The sequence below is a fragment of the Hermetia illucens genome, chromosome 1 (assembly GCF_905115235.1).
Source record: "Hermetia illucens chromosome 1, iHerIll2.2.curated.20191125, whole genome shotgun sequence".
Lineage (NCBI taxonomy): Eukaryota > Metazoa > Arthropoda > Insecta > Diptera > Stratiomyidae > Hermetia > Hermetia illucens.
Genome location: NC_051849.1, coordinates 47,937,526 through 47,957,959, shown reverse-complemented (window position 1 = coordinate 47,957,959; position 20,434 = coordinate 47,937,526). Strand labels below are relative to the sequence as shown.

Here is a 20,434-nt window from a genome sequence, read left to right as displayed (position 1 = left end):
AAAAGAAAACCCAGAGGAGGAGAAGACGAGTTCAGCGGGGAGTGTATCTTTTATAGCAATCAGGACGCCACTGCCGGTGGACTTACGAGAAGATTACTTGAATCTAGTACCAACGGAGAAGTTGCCTCAAACAATTCCCTATGCCGCTTAAAACATTCAGACTCTGGCTGATATGTTGCTTGCTTTTTTGTTTATCGAATCTCCACTTCCATGCAGTCAGCTGTGTGGAGTGAAAGTGTGGTACGCAAAGTGCCCACTGACTCTACAGCCCCTGCCTGTGTTGCGCCCGTTGCGCGTCTATTTTGTCTATTTTCTTCAGGTGAAGTTAAAACGGAAACGTTAATAGAGATTCTTAAGGAAACCCTTGTAAGTTTGAAAGTCCATTTTCTATGGTAATATTTGTCAAAAAAAAAATCCAATCCAATGTCACCAAATAAAAGGCCAATTGATTTTAGGTGCATATCCTTATAGAAGAACCATCAAGAACTTGACATTTTAAGGTAATGAGTATTTGATTCAATTTACCTGAGAACAATGAAAACAATTTTTTCTGTTGTAAGCTTCTTGAAGACTCCAGATGCGTTCAGATGGCACCGTTCCTGCAGTACGTAACCATTAACTTCAAGGACCTCGTCTCCTGGTTTCAAATCAGCTCCTTTCGCGATACCATTGGGGTTCACACCTGCGATCAAGCAAGCCATTTTTTTCCGATCTTTGTGGCCAGCCAGAGCTATGCCAAGGTCTGTGTTTGGAGGGCGCATGGCATGCGTTCTAATAACTTTGCCAAGAGCTCCATACCTCTTCCTTATTTTCTCTGCAATATAAAATGGGGATTATTCTCAAGGTACCTGCCGAAGTTGACAAATGAATGTTACTTGCTGTGTAACCGAACTCATCTTCTTGCTCCGTATCTGCGGCTTTTTCCGCGTTACTGAATTTAACATTTCCTGCTGAAGCTCGATCGATTTCGTATCCTGCAGCTGACATAGTTCTTCCTGTCATGTCGCGAGTATCCTCATCGTCACTCTCATCGCTTCCCGGGGCGGCTGATGAATTATTTGTCGGGGTTTCACCATTTGTGAATGCGAATCCATTTTCGGTAGGGGCTGAATCGTTTGAAGTCTTGGTAGTTGGTTGATCGATTCTTTCAATTTTGAGGTTGATCTTGAGGCCGGCATCTTTGATAAATGAAATGAAAACCTGTTCTGTAGCATGTCGGACGTCGTTGTCATTGATTGAGAGTATTCTGTCGCCAACCTAAAATAAAGTAGATGTAGAAGGGGAAGTTATGTCGAAATTTAATATTGTTGACTTTTAGATCTCCACATCGGTGGGCAGGTGTTCCGGATATAATGTCTTTTATGAATATTCCAGTAAGTTTCGAACCTTTGACTTCACCTCTAACAATGCAGATTCCAAATGACTCTTTGGGACCTTTTTCTATGACCACTTCTTTTGTTTCGCCTGAAATACAATACAGAAATATTCTTGAGTGTTGTTCTAGAAGGAAAGGAAGGATCTTTAGAGCACACGTCAATTCACAAAGCTTGTTATTCTGCCCTCATGAGATACACTTTTAGGAATCAGTTCTAGCACCCGCAGTCAGTTGAAAAAATCGTTAGATCAAGCGGATTAGATAGATTTGAAAACCATCGATTAATGGTATTAGGTTGTTGCACATGAAATAGCGGATTTGGTACTAACATTTGAAACGACTGTAAAACTTACAAAAAATTATTTAATTATTCAAAATAGGATATCCACGTGGCTCACTTTGAAGGTTTACGTCGCCTGATCACAATTTTACGAACCACGGCCGTATGGTTCATTCGCTTCCTGGTCGTCTCCGCTACTTTATGACCGAGTTTGAACTCATACAGAAAAAGTATACGTTCTTGGCTCTTTTCTATCCGTTTTTCCTTTTTATTCACTGTTATCACAACGATGGTCAAAACTGAAATGACTCCTTGATTAAATGTAGAAGTATTTATACTTCATTTTCCGACACCAACAGCGCCAACTGGTGGTGGTTTGATACAGCAAAATCGCAACTAACTTTACTTGATTGCCAAATCGCCATTTCATATGCAACAACCTAATAGTATAGATTAGCTTGACCACTACTTTCGCGTACTCCAAGTGCAAAGAGCTTCCGCTACCTCTTAGGATGGGAAATATTTTAACGCTTCCTTTCAGTGAAAAAATTTTCCTATTGTTTGGATGTTAGACTCAAGTACCTGATGATGCTCAACGCGGATGTGTATCTACTAGCGTCCATCCACTTGATGGCGGAGCGGACCAGTTAGGAAGAAACTTTTTTGTGGTTCAAAAATAGATGACATGCTGGTTCGCCCAGAGCAGAGGCTATGTCACTTCTGCCCTTGGAGCATCGTGACCGAAGTGACTACAGGTTGGCATTTGCTCGCGGTTTGTAGGTACTAACGTTAACTTCGGTCATGCTGCTTTCAATAAGGTAAGCCGTCTTGGTTTCTTATTTTTGAATATTTATGTATGTACGTTTGAACAAATTCCTCTTTATTTGGCCCGATCCCATCAAGGGGTTTATTATACCCACTCACATTGTGTTTTCAAAATGCATAAAATGGACCGTTAAAACCTGCGAATCGCTTCAGTCACGCTGCTCCCAGGACAGAGGGTCTGATGAGCTGCCACATATGTGTGGAAGAATCCATATAGCCAAGGAATGCGACTGAAACCCGAAACGAATGAAAGTAGGTACATCACGTTTCTTGTTAGCAAAAATATACGACGTGCACATATATAGTTGCTATGTTCCTCTAAGCCATACATTGATGAGCTTCCAGAAAATGAAGAGCAATAAAAAGGAAAATAAATATCATGGGTACGCCACCGAAGAGATAGTTTATGAAAGAAGGCGGTGTCTTTTGAGCTTTCGTGCATTTTGAAATTATATTGGCTAACGAAGGTAAATAGGGCACTTACCGGAAGGATGGTCCAGTTCGATGGTAGACCTAACTTTTGTTTTGTTGTTTGTATAATATTAAAACTTAAGCAGACATAAGCGACTACATTCAAAAATATGGAAGACGTCACCAGTAAGTATTGATTTTGGTTGAATTAGAATAGTACAGGTACACTTTTTCAGGAAGTGCTTCATATAACTTATTATATCGTGGTGGTGCAATATACATTAATGGCGAGACGATGCATAAAAAATGTTGCGCTAACTAGGGTGGTAAAACCGTCCCATGGTGGAACCGAGAACTGTAGAGACTCAGGAAATCAACCAGATGATTTCTAAATCGTGCTTGCAAAACAAATAAAGATGAAGACTGGTTAAACTCCAGAACTCACAAGGTGAATATAAGAGGCTCGTAAAACGTTCGAAACGAGACTCTTTTAGAGCGTACTGTGAGGAACTGGAAGGTGAAAGGGAGACTTCCAGGTTGTATAGAGTTCTTTATAAGGATGAGTCGGCCAAGTTGGACTCTCTTAGAAAACCGGACGATACTTTCATGAACTCCAGTGTTGAATCCATACAGATCTCTTGGAAGTACACCAGCCGGGAGAACAGGTCTCAGAAGTGGGAAGAAGGGAATTGGCGGTTTCTCCAAACCCTTCAATATGAAGGTGTTGCAAGGAGAATTGGGACACTGCGAGAGCGGTTGTTACCAATGAAAAAGCGAGAGCTGCTTTGCCATCTTTTGAACACTTCAAAGCACCTGGTATGGATGGCATCTACCCAGCGATGCTAAAGGAGAGAAACTTCTAAGAAATATTTTTCGAGGATGTCTTGCTCTGGGCTACGTGCCTTCCTATTGGCAGAAGGTGAAGGTAGTCTTCATACCAAAGCCTGGGAAAGATGACTATTCTAATCACAAGAACTTCAGATAAATCAGCCTAACATCATTTTCGCTGAAATGTCTGGAGAGACTGGTTGAGCATCACAGTCGTGAGAAGGCGCTAAAGTGGCACCCCCTAAATGAAAACTAACATGGAAAGTCTTGTGAGTTTGCTCTTCATGCTTTGGCTTCAAAGATAGAGGATGCAACTCTCAAGAGTGAGTACGCGATGGGGGTGTTCGTGGACGTTGAAGGGGCTTTTACCTGTGGGCCGTCCCAAAAGCTCTGTGATGCCGCCAAAGAGCATGGTGCTGACGAAACTCCAATAAAGTGAATCTACGCTATGCTAACGCAAAGATTGTTGTGTGCTGAAGTGGGTGTTGATCGCTACTTAACAAAGGAGGCGACAAAAGGTTGCCCTCAAGGAGGTGTGCTATCGCCACTTCTGTGGAGTATGCTGATCAACTCCCTACCATGCGAACTGCAAAATCTGCCCATATACGTTCAAGCTTATGCGGATGACGTGGTTGTACTGGCTGTTAGTCGAGATCTCGGAATGATGTGTAGAGATACACAACGTGCCGTTGATTTGATTGACAGTGGGTGTCTCAGGCATGGACTTTCAGTAAATCCAAATAAGACCACAATGGTATTATTTACAAAAAGGAGGAAACTGAATGGGCTTTGCCTTCCAGAGGTGAAGGGTACAACCCCTTAGAGTCAGAGCACTGCAAGGAGAGCGGCTCATAGACTAATTCAATTAGATCTATAGGAAAACAATGGACGTGGGGGGTACAAAGCATTGGAAGAGGCATTGATAGAACTGAATCTTCCAATTCGCAAACGAAACGGAGAGGGAACTGGGACGAACCAGAAGAATGCGTGTCAGGCTATACTGACGTCTTCTACACCAATGACTCAAAGACAGAAAATGGTTCTGGAGCAGGAGTCTATCTCTCGAATAAAAACGAGAAGTGGGCATTTCCTTTGGAACAATACACAACGGTCTTTCAGGATGAAGTGTATGCGATCTTAAAGGCTGCAATCTGGATGATTGAAAAGCGGTTGAAGGGCAGGCGCATCGCATTTTGTAACCATAGTGATGCTGCATTGAGGGTATTGAGTAGTACTTTGATCACTTCAGAAATCGTTCAGGAATGTAGAAACCGAAATCGTTGCCGGATTCAATATGTTGGATTTACTCTGGGTACCTGGTCATTGTGGTGTAGAGGGAAATGAAATCTCGGATGCGTTAGCAAAAGAGGCTTCAACTTTCCCCATGCCCGGACCGGAACCAGCAATTGGGGTGTCGGTAACATTGGCTGATGCTGTTATGAAAAACTGGGAACAAGCTTCCCATAATGACAGGTGGCGAAACCTTAATGCTGCTAGACAGACCAAACTCTTCCTGTCAGAACGAAACAAACATACTGCAAAGTTTATCCTGTCGAAAAGCAGGAGGACCTGCAGAAGTATTGTGGGCATTCGGACTGGTTATAATTCACTAGCTGGGCATATATTCAGAATAGGAACTATCCAAGATGATACGAAGCGGAATCCACGGAATATTTTCTATGTGAATGTCTCCCATACGGACGCATCAGACATCAGAGTTTTGGTGCTGATGTGCTCCAACTGCATCGTATAGCATCACATCCGCTAACGGAAATCCTGCGATACATAAACGAATGCGGGATATTCCGGGGGAATCGAGTACAATGTGCTCAGAGGCTTTGCCTCTCGCCCACCTCAAACACACACACACAAGGGGGCTGAAATATTGCGCACATAGAGAAGTTCACAGAAGAACCCCACGTTGCGCTTACACAGCGAACCAAGCGAGATTGCTTCAAAAACTTCGTACAGAGGTGGATGTAAGCCTATTGGAGGCCCTTATATAGTTTAATCGCGAAATTCAGAAGTGATGCATTTGCACGATTCACATGCTGCGATTTCTTCTATAGGGTTATTGAGGAAGGCAGAGGACCATCTGACTGACAAGAAAGTCCCACAGTTCCAATATGGTCCAGCAGAATGTTCAAATTACCGTCCGATCCGGTTGTTGTCCCATACCATGAAGATTTTTGAACACATTCTTGACAACCGTATTTATTCAAATAACTGTGAATGAATCCGGGTTTGTCAAGAACTGCGGAACTACTGACGCAGTCCACGTTGCCTGGTTACTCATGGAGAAACACATGCATGACATTGCATTCCTGGATCTGGAGAAAGCGTTTGACCATGCGCGACGCGAACTCATCTGGTATGTTCTACGACTACACCTAGTGCCAGAAGAACTCGTGCGTTGGATTCAATTGCGCTTCCACGATCCGAAAAGTACGAACTACGGCGGGTGTGTCTAAGTCGGTGTTCTTGTTATGGACACTGTCACATAGGACATCCAACGTCCAGCGTCCTATACACTACTTTAAGCACATGATTTTTGGATTTGGAAAACGTCCAAAAATGAAATGATTGTCTGATTTTTTTACCACTGACCTTCACGAAACAGACGTTATTACTGTCAGTGGTAGTCATTATCATCAACGGTGCAAAAACCGGTATCCGGTCTAAAGCTACCTTAGTAAGGAAGTCCATACATCCGGGTTTTGCGCCGAGGTCCACCAATTCGATATTCCTGGCGTCCTGGCCCACGCCATCGTTCCATCTCAGACACGCTCTGCCTCGTCTACTTTTTCTACCACAGATATTGCCCTGGATGAAGTGGCGTTCCACAACTAGAGAATATACTTTGTTCTAGGTTGTGGTAAATTCATATAAAATAGAAAACTTTGGATTGCTACCACTTTTTCAGTAATAATAGGATCTCCATAAAACTTTCCAATATTATACCCTACTATTATACTTATGTTACCATCTATATTTCTTTAATGAGTTTTCGGGGTTTCTTGATAAATTTTTAAAACTTAGTAACCCGCCCTTATTAGTTTTATTTGAGCAGATATTTGAATGGGATATATTTGGGGCAAACATCATTTTTTTCAGATTTTTTAGTTGGTTAGTTTCTGAGAACGAGACCTATTACACTCTATGGTGAGCACGTTTTGGGTCTTGGCTACCGAGCTGATATGAGAAATTTAGCCAGTCTTAAAAAGTGCTAACTACTATTACTGCCCCTTCCACCTGTAGGGTGAGTCGCGCTACATCGAAAAATCAAGCCACTCATTGCATGTATACGAATTAGCAATAGATTCGTTTGCGTGTAAATTAGGTATGATAGACAGATAGATTGACAGGCAGGCATACAGATAGACATTAAATTGACCTTAAAAATAAATAAAACGTAACTTGGGTATTTTTTATCTTTCGTTGAACTTTGCATCTCGAAGTCTTAATAGAATTGCAGAAAAAATTCGGAAAGTATTACATTCGAAGTTTCAAAGTTTTCAATTAATAACCACCAACAATATCTTTTATAGACCTTTTTATTGACTGATAAGCATGAGCTACGCCTTTTGGATATTGAACTACGAAAGGATAGTAGGTAGGTATCAGTGGCCGCTTCGAGGAGCCCAATTAGCGCTTTGGTGCGCCGTTTTAATGCCACAAGCTCCTAAGACCGTGACTGTTGTTATGGGAGCAAGGAGGCAGAGTCCAGCCGGCTCGGATCTTCAGAGCCAGTCCGTAGCATTCACGAAAGAAAGCAGCTCTCCCACCCGGCAGCCAGAAATCTCTCTGAGGTCCCCAAGGAATGGTTTACCCAGTGTCCGCAGCCTGACTCTAGCCAAAGCTGGGCAATCGCAGAGAAAGGGCGTGAGGGTTTCCCTTCCTTCTCCGCAGCTTCAACAATGTGAGTTTAGGGTGTGCCGAGTCTAGCGGCATGGTCCCCTATGGGCCAGTGCCCCGTTATGGGGGCTATGTTATAAGCGGACCAAATTCTCCTTGACTTGGCACAGCTTGTAAGCTTTCGTCATCTCAGGCCCGCGGCTGCTAGGTAGTGCGAGTCGACTCGGCCTCCGACAGCCGCCAGCGGAACACCGACTGTATTCGCCGAAGGACTGCCAAGAGCAGAGCCTTACCTGGCCAATCCGCCCAGGAAACTAGAGGAGAATGACCTTGAGGGTGCCGCCCAGACGGATTAGCGCGTCTCTGCACTGCCCCACCAGCTGGCGAGATGTCGACGCTGAGTACAAGACCTTGATGACCGCTTGGCTGTCGGTCAGAATGGCTATGTTACGCTTGAGGGCTCCAATATCGCCAGTACGAAAGGATAGATATTTATGTTTATGTTCCCCATTCACTTTTTTGAAGAACTGGATACCCTATCCTTATTGTTCCATTTCATTTCTAAAAAGATTCTGCTTCAGTTTTGTCATCACCCTAATTAATCCTGTGCAAGTGATAAGCCTCAAGCAGTCGGACAAGCAGTGATGTCCATGGCGAAAACAGGATGCGAACCTAGGCTAGCGGGATCGTGCTTAACTAATTCCGCAATCCTATCGTGAAAGAGTGGGTATTCCGCGGACCGGAGATTGTCATTTGCAGCATTCTATTCCAACTTTCAACTCATGGAGTATTATATGCTTACATAATGAAATCATAGCAACGATTTCGAAGATACATAACTTCTTCCATCCTTCACTGTTTATAAACTTTTTTTTTGATTCTACCATAATCTCATTCGTGTTCCTCCAGTGTGACTTGCTCAAATGCTTTGGTGTAATTCTATCCAATTAAATACCTTTGAACAAATAATTCAAAATATTCCAGACAAAAGCAGAAACATTTGCCGTTTTGCTTGTTTACTCAAAATGGAAACCATAGGTATGCCCTTGCAAGTGTATCAAATTTCTTCATGCATTGAAATCGATATTTATCTAATTTTCAAATTAGGCAAAATGGTTGGCGAAGCGCCATGGTTGACTAAAAATTATGAATCATATGAATATTAATCTTATTCGTCTAGTCGTTTATAAGTGTTTTATTACTCGTGTTATGGACAATCGGGGAGGGGAGAGGCGCGGTACGTCATCGATGAATATGTGTATCACGTTAAGATATAACATATTCTCCGCTATCTTGCTAGGACGGATAGCCCCATACGCCCGGAACATTATTGGCCCATACCAAAGAGGCTTCACTCCAGGCAAATCAGCAATAGATCAGATTTTCTCTCTGCGGAAAGCGATGGAAAAACTGTTGGAATATGGACACCAGTTGTTCATCGACTTTAAAGTCGCCTATGATAGCAAAGCCAGGGTAAAACTCTACATCGCCATGAGAGAATTCAGTATCCCCACGAATTTGATAAGACTGACTAGGCTGACCCTGACCAATGTGCGAGGCTAGATAAAAGCAGTAGGATCACTGTTAAGACCATTCGACCTCAACAACGGTCTACGACCAGGGGATGCCCTATCATGCATCCTCTTTAACCTGGCCCTCGAGTAAGTGATCCGTGATGCTAAGGTAAATGCAAGAGGTACGATCCTCTTTAAGGTCACCCAACTACTGGCCTATGCTGACGATATCGACATTATGGGAAGAACGACCCGAGACGTACAAATTGCCTTCATCTAGATCGAGCAGGCGGTAATCGGTGCGAGATTTTGGGCTGCACATCAATCAAAGGCAGGACAAAGTATATGGTGGAAACGGCAGCACCGAAAATCAACCAGTCAACAACATCAAACCGCACGGGAAGAATAAAGATAGGAGAATACAACTTTGAGACTGTTGATAATTTCTCCTATCTAAGGTCGAAAATCGCAACCGATTGCAGCTATGATGATGAAATCCGCGCACGGTTGTTGTCAGCCAACAGAGCCTATTTCAGCTTACAAAAACTGTTCCGCTCGAAACGTCGTCAAAGCTCTTACTGTACAAAACTATGGTCTTGCGAGACTTCATGCACTCTTCGGAGACTTAGGTTCTTAGCAAGCGCGAGAATTGCGAACTCTTGGCCGCGTTCGACAGAAGAATCCTACGATGAATTTTTGGCCCCTACATGATGATGGACGACAAAATCTATCAGCGGTACCATGACCGTCGGGTTGTGGATAAAATCCGGCTCAATGGGTTACCGTGGGCGGGTCACTTAATCCGTATGGATGAGGATGATCCAGCCCGGAAAGTCTATAAGGGCAATATCTATGGTAGAAAAAGAAGAGGAGGGAGACCCTGCCTAAAATGGAGCGATGGCATAGGCCAGGACGCTAGACAGCTTTTGGGGATATCGAATTGGTCGATCTCGGCCCAAAACCGGGACGTCTGGAGTTGCTTATTAAGGCAGGCCTAGATCGGATACCGGTTGTTGCACCGTCGATGATGATGATGATGATGAATATGGGACTTTAGTAATAGAAAATACTGACTAAATGCCGAGGATTTTGGTGTCGCAATTTTTGGTTGTCCTGAGTGATTGTATTCTTATTAGGAACAACGCCAGTATACTTGATTGTTTGCATCGATATTTCGGGAGCCAGTTGGTGCCTTCCTCAGTGCTTACAAAGTAAATCAACAAGCCTTGGACTCTAATTACATTTGACAAACTGCCCAGATATGTACTTAAATTGCGAAATAACTAGATGGTTATTTAAGTATCCTAAGTTTGTGATTAATTAAAGATTAATACCCTGCTTTGGATGGCCTTATTTTAAGGAATGTGGATATTTTTTGCAGGTGAATCTGTAAATCTTAGATTTTTTTCAGATCATACTTGGGTCACCCTCTACTTAACAATTCTTTTCCTCCAAAATTCATTCAATAAAATTATTTTTAAAATTTCAAGAGAGAGAACCCAAAATAAGAACAAATAGGAACTGAATAAGTTACAATTCCCTGTCCCCCATAATTTTGGGTTTAGTCCTACTGCAAGTGCTACTTTTTTGTGAATCGGAACTCAAAATGGACTTGCCCGCATATCTGTTTTTTGAATGCTCTTATTTTTTAGTAGGGAATTCGATGCTGGTGGGCAGCATTTTTTCGACTGCGCGCACTGAAAGGTCAATTGGGAGTTAGGAGCATCATGTGCACCTTCCTGCTCGTAATTATTGAAATGTTCTCTTCACAGACTACGGCAAGCGTGTTGTATATTCAGATAATATTTTCTTTGAATTCAGTTTATTTTTGGAGCTTACTAATTCGATATATCACTTCCATACTTTAATAAGTTTTCCCATGGCAAGAACAAGCAACTGTCAAACTTTGCAGCAACAAGGTCTCACCTCTGCCGTTAGAACCAATTTCGAGATGGGTTTTAACCTTCCTTTAACTCAATATAGAGTTATCTTACGAGGGGATTCACAGGTCCCACCTACTACCAAACTTCGTATCAATAGGAGATAATAAATGTGACAGGCAGACAGAGAGTAAATCAATTTTAATAGACTTATATTTGTTTTTGCAACCATATCTCAAGCTGGAGCATACAGGAAGGGAACTGTCACGATGAGATAAACGAAATATATTCCATTTACCTCATCATTATGTCATTAAAAGAAAACAGTATCACGGAAAAAGTCCGGGTAGTTTCCGATTCCTTCGCTAAGAGTTTTGGCGGTTCCAATTCAGCAGAATTTTACATCTTATGCAAGGCAAATCGGAGGATCGAGATCCCAGTGGTTCCTTTGCCGGAGAAACAAACACAGTCGTGCTGAAAAAAATATCATTCGAAGCTTCTAACCTATGGTATGAATGGAGTCCTCCTCTTAAACTGATGAATTAAAAGAAATTATCTCTGACATACGAGTGTAACGAAATTTACTGTTGCAAACCCCTGCTGAGATCAATTGTTTTTTGCATTAGCTTCTGCCTCTCTGATCAGTGCAAGGGTAAATGTCCTTCCTTCGGAAATCGGGCACCGTAATCCCTCATTCAGTGTGATATCTAATGTCCTTAGCCTTTGTTTAACGTTTTGTTTGCAAAACAAAACCTTATTAAAATCAGTTCAATGTCTGTCTGTTTGTCTATTTGTCCATCTGTCTGTCTGTCTGTCACACGTACTTTTTTCAGAAACGACCACACCGATTTACACGAAATTTGGTGGGAAGGTGGGAACTGTGAACGCCCAGACATGCAATGAGTCATATCCTTCCATCTTCAGATTTAGGGGGTGGGGGTCCCCATACATACAAAAGGGGAGTGTACAATTTTTTGCACTGAATATAGTCATGTTGGGTATCAAATGAGAGGTCTCGATTCGTACTTTTCGAAGCCGCTCTTAGTTTTCAGATTTGTTAGAAAGGCGGGGAGTGGGAGGCGTGGAAAGTGATGATTTCTTTAAGGGTATCCATTCTCGGAAACTACCCAACCAAAAAATTTGAAAAAATCATGAAGCTGCCTCTATATGGTGTCCAGGTCTCAAAATACTCTCCATATCGATATCTGCTCAAATTAAGTTAATAATAGTATATTACCATATTTTTGAGGAAATTGAGTAAAAGCCATTTTAAGTTTACTCCAGAGTTACAAAAGTTTGTAGTTGTATAGAATATAATATGAAGCATATCATCCCCAAGTTTGATCAAAATCATACTATTACTAACAAAGTTACAGTAGCTCAGAGTTGACTTTACGCTGTAAATTTACTGCAACTAAATACCAATATCAAACTAAAGTGAGTATTCCGACATGACGGGCTACGTACAAATGGGATAGTTCTGCGCTCAAATGTACTCACGGAAGAAGCAAACAAAACCTTTCATACCTGAAGCGCCGAGTTTCCGGTTTCCTGACTTGTGTTTTGATTAATTTAAAGGACCCTTTTGAACCTGGCGCACAGCTTGACTTGTACTAGAGCTAAAGGCACTTAAGGACGGCCCAATGGTAGAATGGTTTTCTTTTATTGAACGACAGGCGGATTGCGTAAACAACTCGTTTTGAATTTAGTGGACCGAAGCTCCCCGTCCTTCCTGGTAGACGCCGACGCATCTCACTCGCTGATGTTAGCGCCCTTTCGCTATGCACATTTAGAAGGCAACTTCAAAATTTGCTACCGATTGCGAAGTGGTTGACCTGATCAGATAAAAGTTGACAGAAAAGTATTAGTATACTGAAAGTAAAATTGTTTGCAGGTGGCGAAAATTGCTGAATTTAAAATGGATAGTTGGACGAAGGATTAGCAACGAAAAAATTAGCCAAATCGATATGTTGTCATCATCGCTTTTGCCTTTGGACACCAGCTGATCGACAGACGAACCACACTTGAGAAAAGATAGCTCAACAAATACGTTTTTCCTTATATTAAAATCCGTTTACTATCTGCCTGTCTGTCCGTCCGTCAGTTTGACATGCAATTTGTTAGGAAGATGGGACTTGTGAGTTCCATTGCATGTAGTGAGTAACATAGTTCCCCGTTGAGTTTAAGGGGGTCCTTATATATGCAAAAAGGGGGTGCACATTTTTTTCCACCAAGTATAGTCGCGCGGGATGTCAATAAAGGTGTCGATGAGTACTTTCCGAGATTGATATTAGTTTTGACATTTATTGCAAATGAGAGGAGAGCAGGTGTCTGAAAAGGACCAGTTACTTGAAGGAGCCGTTCTCAGAAACTATCTAACCCAAATATCTAAAAAAACGGTGTGCCTCCTAATAGTATCTTGGCCTCAAAATACTCTCAATGAATGAAATCATCTCGGCCGTCAATGCGCTGAAGTGGGGAAGTTCATTGTGCTTGATGGTGGCACTGCAGAACTGTTTACATGGTGTTTCAGTAAAGCTTGTCTTCAACTTATCGTAAATCCAGGGAATCTGAGATCTGTCTTAGTCTGTGAATGTAGAGAATCATCGCCAAGATTCCTAAAAAAGTCATCCGCCTTGAGTGCAATAGTTGGTGTGATATTTGCACTCCCCTGCTGTCGCATCCTGGAACGCATCAAAGAACAGAGTGTAGGCTGAGTTTCGCTCTGATTCCTCCTGCACTGGCCGCATTAACACCCTTCATCGTTTTGAAAAAGTGTCCAGAGTTCAGATGTCTACTTCACGTGCTGAACATTGACTTTTTTCGAGGAGGCTTTCGACAGCGTAAACAAAGAGAGTGTAAAATGCTCCACCCAGGAGGGGCATCCCAGAGACACTAATAATTAATATCAAAACTACTTTCGATGCGCTAAATGTCACTTGCCCCACTGATGTGAAATTTCATAGGAATTTGAAGGTCCAAGCAGAATCCGCCAGGGTTGCAGTGACGTTCTTCATCCTACCTTTCCGGAGAATATGGAGGACTTCAATGGGCCATCTCATATCTCCTCAAACATCTCAATTACGCTGATGACGTCGTTTGCTCTCTCATTAAATGGTGGACATTGGTCAAATAGTTCGGTATATGGAAATAGAGGCAAGCAGCCTTGGGCTGAAGATTACCAATCAAGGTAAGGTTATCAATTTCACAGGTCATCACACTTTTCGATCGATTTATCTATCATGGTAGCACCGTTTCTGCTGACGGTGGTACCGAGTTTGATGTCACCTGACTGGCCAAAAAAGTATGAAAATGTAACTACTCTAACACCAACATCAAGTTGAGATTATACCGGGCTAATGTTCAAAGGGTAGTATAGGTCCCAGGGCGAAACGTGGATTGGTACCCACGATGGGGCATAAAACCTGGGAAACGCCTGCTGAACCAACACCAACAGCTCTACTACCAAATCCTATCTCCACCTCCACGTAGTGACCGTTGGGAGCTCTTTCTTAATGAAAAGCTGCAGACGGAGAAGGATGAAGGCCAGTCTCCTGCGCCTAAAAACGGGACAAATTGTATCAACTGGTCCTCCATGTTGGGGATTCGGTAGGGCGCCCTACACGGAAAACAACTTGTTACGAAGCCACAACGGGAACCTCGGATTGGATGGATAATACAACGACGAACCTGGCAATGACAAAGGAATAACGATTTGCGCATTTTCTCATGGAACGTGCGCTCCCTATACAGAGATGAAGCTGCTGAGCAGCTAGTCAATACCCTGTCCCAACATAGGGCTAATGTAACAGCATTACGGGAGATGCATTGGACAAGGACCGGTTTCCTAGAGAAGAGTCGCTGGACAATATATTACAGTGGCCATCCAGTAAACCATATGCTCGGAGTAGGTTTCTTAGTCAGCCAAAAAATGCAACCTGCTATTATCGGATTTGAACATAAGCGAACGGCTATGCACTCTGCGTTTGTGGGGCAAATTTTGAAATATAAGCCTCATTAACGTTCACTCCCCTACAAAGGAGACTGCAGAGTCGGAGAAGGATACCTTCTACGAGACAGTAGAACCAACCCTCGAAGCCTGTCCCAGATATGATATCAAAATCATACTTTGGGGATCTTAACAGCCAAGTAGGGAAGGAGCCCGTATGCAGGCGATAAGTTGACTCCCATAGCTTATATCAAAATACAAATGATAACGGACTGCGGATTATTCAATTAGCAGGGTCATACGAAATGTTTGTTGGAAGTACCTTTGACAATCAGGTGAGAGTTAACAATGAAGTCATCCATAACACAGCCCTCCGTAACACCTATAAGAGGGAAATGGATGCCGAAATAACCGCAATCAACAGAGATCCTGGAGACGAAGCATAAAAAAACGATCTTCACAATCACCTGAAGAACGTTATCATAAATACGGCCACAAACATACTTGGTCCCAGCCGCAAAAAGAGTCGGAACGGCTAGTTTGACGATGAATGTAAACTAGCGAGGGAACGGAAGAATGCTGCATACCGAGTAATGCTCCATTCTCAAAGAACGCGGGCACGCGCGGAGACTTATCACGAACTCCAGCGAGCGGAGAAGCGACTTCACAGACGGAAAAAGGAAGCCTGGCAAAACCAATAAGTCTGTGAACTAGAAAAGTACAGGGAGCAACCGCACCAGGCGCGGAAGTTTTACCAACAAGTCAGCAGGATGAAGCCTTATATACCTCGATGTTCATCCTGCTGAGACAAAGAGGGAAATCTGATTTCTGACAGAATGGGCATATTGGAGCGATGGGTTGAGCACTTTGATGAACTACTGGAAAATATCGGCAAGATGGAGGTACCGCCAACTGAAGACGACGGACAAATACTGCCACCACCAAGTGTTGAAGAAACAGTCCGTGCAATTCGTCAGCTTAAAAATCAGAAGTCGCTAGAAGCCGATGGAATTACAGCCGAATTAGTTAAATGAGGAGGCGACCAGTTACACCAAGTGGTTTATCAACTTGTGCTCAAGGTGTGGGACAGCGAGTCAGTGCCTGTCGGTTGGCCTATGCTGACGATATCGACATCATGGGAAGAACGACCCGAGACGTACACACTGCCTTCATTCAGATCGAGCACCTGGATTCTTTGCAAAAAAAAAATTACGAATTGCCGCGTTCGAGAGAAGAATCCTCCGATGAATTTTTGGCCCCCTATATGAAGGATGAACGATTCCGTAGCCTACATAAAAACAAAATCTATGAGCGATATCACGACCGTCTGGTTGTGGATAAAATCCGGCTCAACAGGTTGCATTAGGCGGGTCACCTAATCGGTATGGATAAAGATGATGCAGCCCGGAAAGTCTATGAGGGCAATATCTATGGTAGAGAAAGAAGACGAGGCAGACTCTGACTGGAATGGAAGGATCGCGTAGGTCAGGACGCGCAGACAGCTTTTAGGGATATCGATTTGGTGGACCTCGGCGCAAAACTGGGGTGTCTGAAGTTCCTTATTAAGGCAGATCTAGACCGGATACTGGTTGTTGCGCCGTTGATAATGCTGATATTCAACTACCATGGTGCCTTAGTAGTGGAGAAAATTGTGGCAACTGACGCTACAAAAAGTTCTATCAGATCTATTTAAGAACGGTTCCATGTTCATGAGAATACCTGTCGAAATTCGTCACGGGAGACTGAAAGAAAAGTAGATAATCCCCGGATCAACTGTGACGTGTTCAGTGGAGGCTGTAGCAAAAGGGGGAACTGAACAGAGGTAACGTTATCTTTGCTGGGTCACCAAATTAATGGTCAATCAGTAGAATAATATCTATCAAGATAAATGAGTCCTTAGGATGCCTGATTTAATCGCTGCATTTGAAGGGTAGTTCGGTCTTACTTGTTTACAGCAAAGTGTTATAGAGGACATGAGTAAGTGTGGGGAGGAATACAGATAACTATTATCAGCTTGCAGGTGGAATTAACACCTAAGTTGATTACAACAGAATATAACTTAGGTGCTATCCAGGCCAAGGAAACAAATATTTTCAAGAAGATGCCTTAGATTCCCTTCGTTCATTTTGTAACAAGATCTCGGTAGATAATAGCATTTCGACTATCAACACGTAACTAATTGCAAGATATGTCTCTCTAACCGAGTTGATGGGGTCAAGCAGTACGCAGGATAGACTGACGCGGAAAATAGCTCCCTGAGGCCAACCTATCTCTCTCTGAGAATGAGCTGCCTCTCCGCTGGGGCGGTGCGTGGCTTTTCAGGGGCTAAGCCTCTCATCTACCAAGACCGTTAGTGAGTGGTGATAGCCACACCCTGTACGAGGTGACCCTGCTATTAACAAAACGCTACGGATCTAGACTGGGGAGTCGAAAAATACCTCCCCCAATCCAGGGTGTTATGGGAACCATGTCCATTGGATAGTTTGCAGTTGGGGGTAACTGACTATATTCGAACGGAGCCTCACTGATACCTGGTCGTCGCCTCAGTGAGTAAGTTAGACCATGCCGTGCTACGGGGGGCTATAGCACGGCGGACTTCCTAACCCCTATACTCGTGGGAATTAAATGAGTACAAACAACAAAGAAAAGAAAACGAAAACCAACAAAGCGGGGTTCCGTACCGCACAAAAACTGGTTAATCAGGAGCAGGCACATCTCCGAATTACTGAGAGCCAGGTGATTACACTCAAGAAGGGAGAAGTTGGGAAGTCAAACAGTGGATCCAAGGTTAACATTGGTATACTGCGTGGGCAACAACCAATGAACGCCACTGCCCAAAGAGCAGGGACCAGCAAAAGCACGTCTGAGATAAATATAACAGACGTCAGGAAGGAGACAGGTCTCAGTGGCGTCGGGGTTAAATGGTACCTGCGCTATCTGAAGGAATGCCTGAAACCAGAAGAAGCCCTTAAGAAGGCTCAGGACAGACCTGAACTATCTCTACTGGAGCCGAGAAAGCGGGGAGCAACAGAGATCAGCCCGCATGAAGGGAATGCTCCCAAAAAATTCACACCTAAACCCAAGGGGGGAGAAAACTCGGGCTGGTCAGTAGTGAAGGCAGAACTTAGGAAGCTCGTCATTAGCTATGCTAGTGCAGTCAAGGGTATTCAACTGGCCATACTGCCAAAAATGTTTCCCGAGCAAATACTCACTCGTGAGGAGCCGGAAACCATTGAGGACCTTGTCGTCAGGCAGATAAGCAAGGGAATCATAGTGGGAATTCTCACTGGTCATTGTCGGCTGAACTATCACCTAGGGAAGCTAGGGATATCTACGGACACTGCCCGCAGGTTTTGTGAGGAGTATGACGAAACCTCTATACATGTCCTGGGAGAGTGTCCGGCACTTGTGCAAAGTAGGTCGAGGCATCTGGGAGAACACTTAATACCAGATGCAAAGCTGAAGGATCTGGAAGTAAGGAACATACTAAAGTTTCTGACGGTTATATGCCTGCTTGAGATACACTATACAGATACAATACACTATAACCAGTAAAAGGGGCACAATAGTTCTTCAAGGATGCGGTGCGACTTTCCCTTATCAGAATAATAATAATAATAACCGAGTTGCTGTTTCAATGTAACAGACAACATTGGGGATATTGTTCTGTGTTAGCATATAATTTGACGTCTTTTAAGTTTTCCATTCAATTGTTATGTTAAGGCGTACCCCACAGCATCGTCCAGTTGCTATGAAAAAAATTCAATGTCATTCAGAATAAAAGAAGACGCAATGAATTGGAAAATCTGCCTCAGTAAATGGATAAGGCGTGAGTTGTTATTATGCTCGATTGAACTTCATTACGCACGAATGATTGACGTTAGGATGCTTCTTCAATAGCTGGACTTGTTATTCCAAAAATTAGAGATAATATAGCATAGCGGATGTAAGTGTTATGATACTGGAATACGGTATGTGTGCTAATATACTAGGACGAGGAAAGTGAACCTCCTTACTGCTGAGGTGGCCCTAGTTCAGATTGGCATTGTTGCAATTTTATTATTCTGCCTATAAAGAACTCTTCAGTACCTGTTTCTTTCGATGACCTGGCTTCAACGTTGCAACAAGTGAGATCAGGGTGTTTCTGATCGTACCATATGAGATACCACTTCCCCATATACCATAGTTAATGGTGAGTCTACCAATGGAAACCTCCAGAGAAAACTGTTAAATGTAGGGTTGAGTATTTTCAGGTCAACAGGTCTTACATGTTCATGTCTTTCTGCAGATTAGCTTACAGTATTCATTTTGTTTTGCTTTCGTAAATATTTTGTTGTTTTCTTGTTTGTTATTGACGTGTCCCACAAGAAACGAAATCCAACATGTAATTTATCGATTTTCAGTCTCGGGCTTCTGCGGAATACACACACTAGTAGGTGGCCTTATATCTTTTCTAGACCCTGCATGAATGTTGTTTACTAATTTAGACATTAAAAACTAATTCCTTGTTGATCATAATAGATATTTCGTCAATAGTTTGGGGTACCACTCCTTGAGTTTGAATCACTTGTAGGTTTGGGAATTCCAATTATGCAGATGCACACCACATATTATCATCAAGAACATTTGCAGGAATTTTTTAAAGGGAAGAAACACAATTTTTAAGTGGGCAGGGAGAGTTAGATAGATTAAGGAGATCTATGGGATTTAGTACTATCTGGACAGTATCTCTGTTTTGTGGTTCGAACCAGACACAAATAGAATCGCATAAGACTAACATCCCCAAAACTTCACTAAAAATTCGTTACATATCTCTCTTATGCATTTGCGTACCTTCCGCCGGGATGACCGTCATGTTGATGGTTTTTAGTTGTTATCCAATTCACGGTGATAGCATTAAAGTATTTAATTTACATTGATGACTTCCGATAAAACTATTTCACTTCTTATTAATTGGTATCTTATATTTGGGGCAAATCTTCTACACTAACAGTCACCCGAAGCGGACAGCCTAGAAGACAACGATAAACTATTTGCATGTGAAAAATTGTGCTAAGGAAGCCTCTAATGGACAAGTGAAAACTTTTTTTTTACCGGACGAATAGCTAAAAGAAAATAGCGTACGTAACTAATCACATTAACTATAATGTCTGAGAGTATATATGAAATATCGATTTCTGCAAAACTTAATGAACTGCACATGTAAGATTGGCTTTTTAATAGTATGGCTGGGTAATGTGATTTCCGTGCGGCCACGTGGTTGCATACTTTTTAATAAATTGAATGCCGCCGAGATTTTCACGAAAGAGTCTTGGGAAAGTCGTGACTTAAGACTAGTGTGTCGGTACTAAGTACAGAGACTAGCACGCTTTAGACTTCCGTGTCTTTTCTTAACTTTTCCAATATGTTCCTTGCAATTTCTTAGGTGAGTTATGTATTTTATGTAAGGCACAAGACTTTGAAGTGTTTAAATTAAACATAAATTGGATTTTTTTATTTAATTCATGGTTATGAATT

At 42.6% G+C, this 20,434-nt stretch overlaps 1 protein-coding gene across 1 annotated transcript in view; it reads right to left on the bottom strand.

Annotated features, from left to right (window-relative positions):
* Nucleotides 1-19,950, bottom strand: part of LOC119660896 (inactivation-no-after-potential D protein) — a 28,143-nt gene extending 8,193 nt beyond the window's left edge. Inside the window, exons 1-4 of the mRNA XM_038069833.1 lie at nt 19,751-19,950; nt 1,313-1,464; nt 876-1,257; nt 526-814 (exon numbers count right to left, since the gene is read on the bottom strand). Coding sequence (XP_037925761.1) covers nt 526-814; nt 876-1,257; nt 1,313-1,464; nt 19,751-19,772 — 845 coding nt within the window. The 5' untranslated portion in view covers nt 19,773-19,950. The remainder of the gene's footprint in view (nt 1-525; nt 815-875; nt 1,258-1,312; nt 1,465-19,750) is intronic.
* Nucleotides 19,951-20,434: the final 484 nt, after the last annotated feature.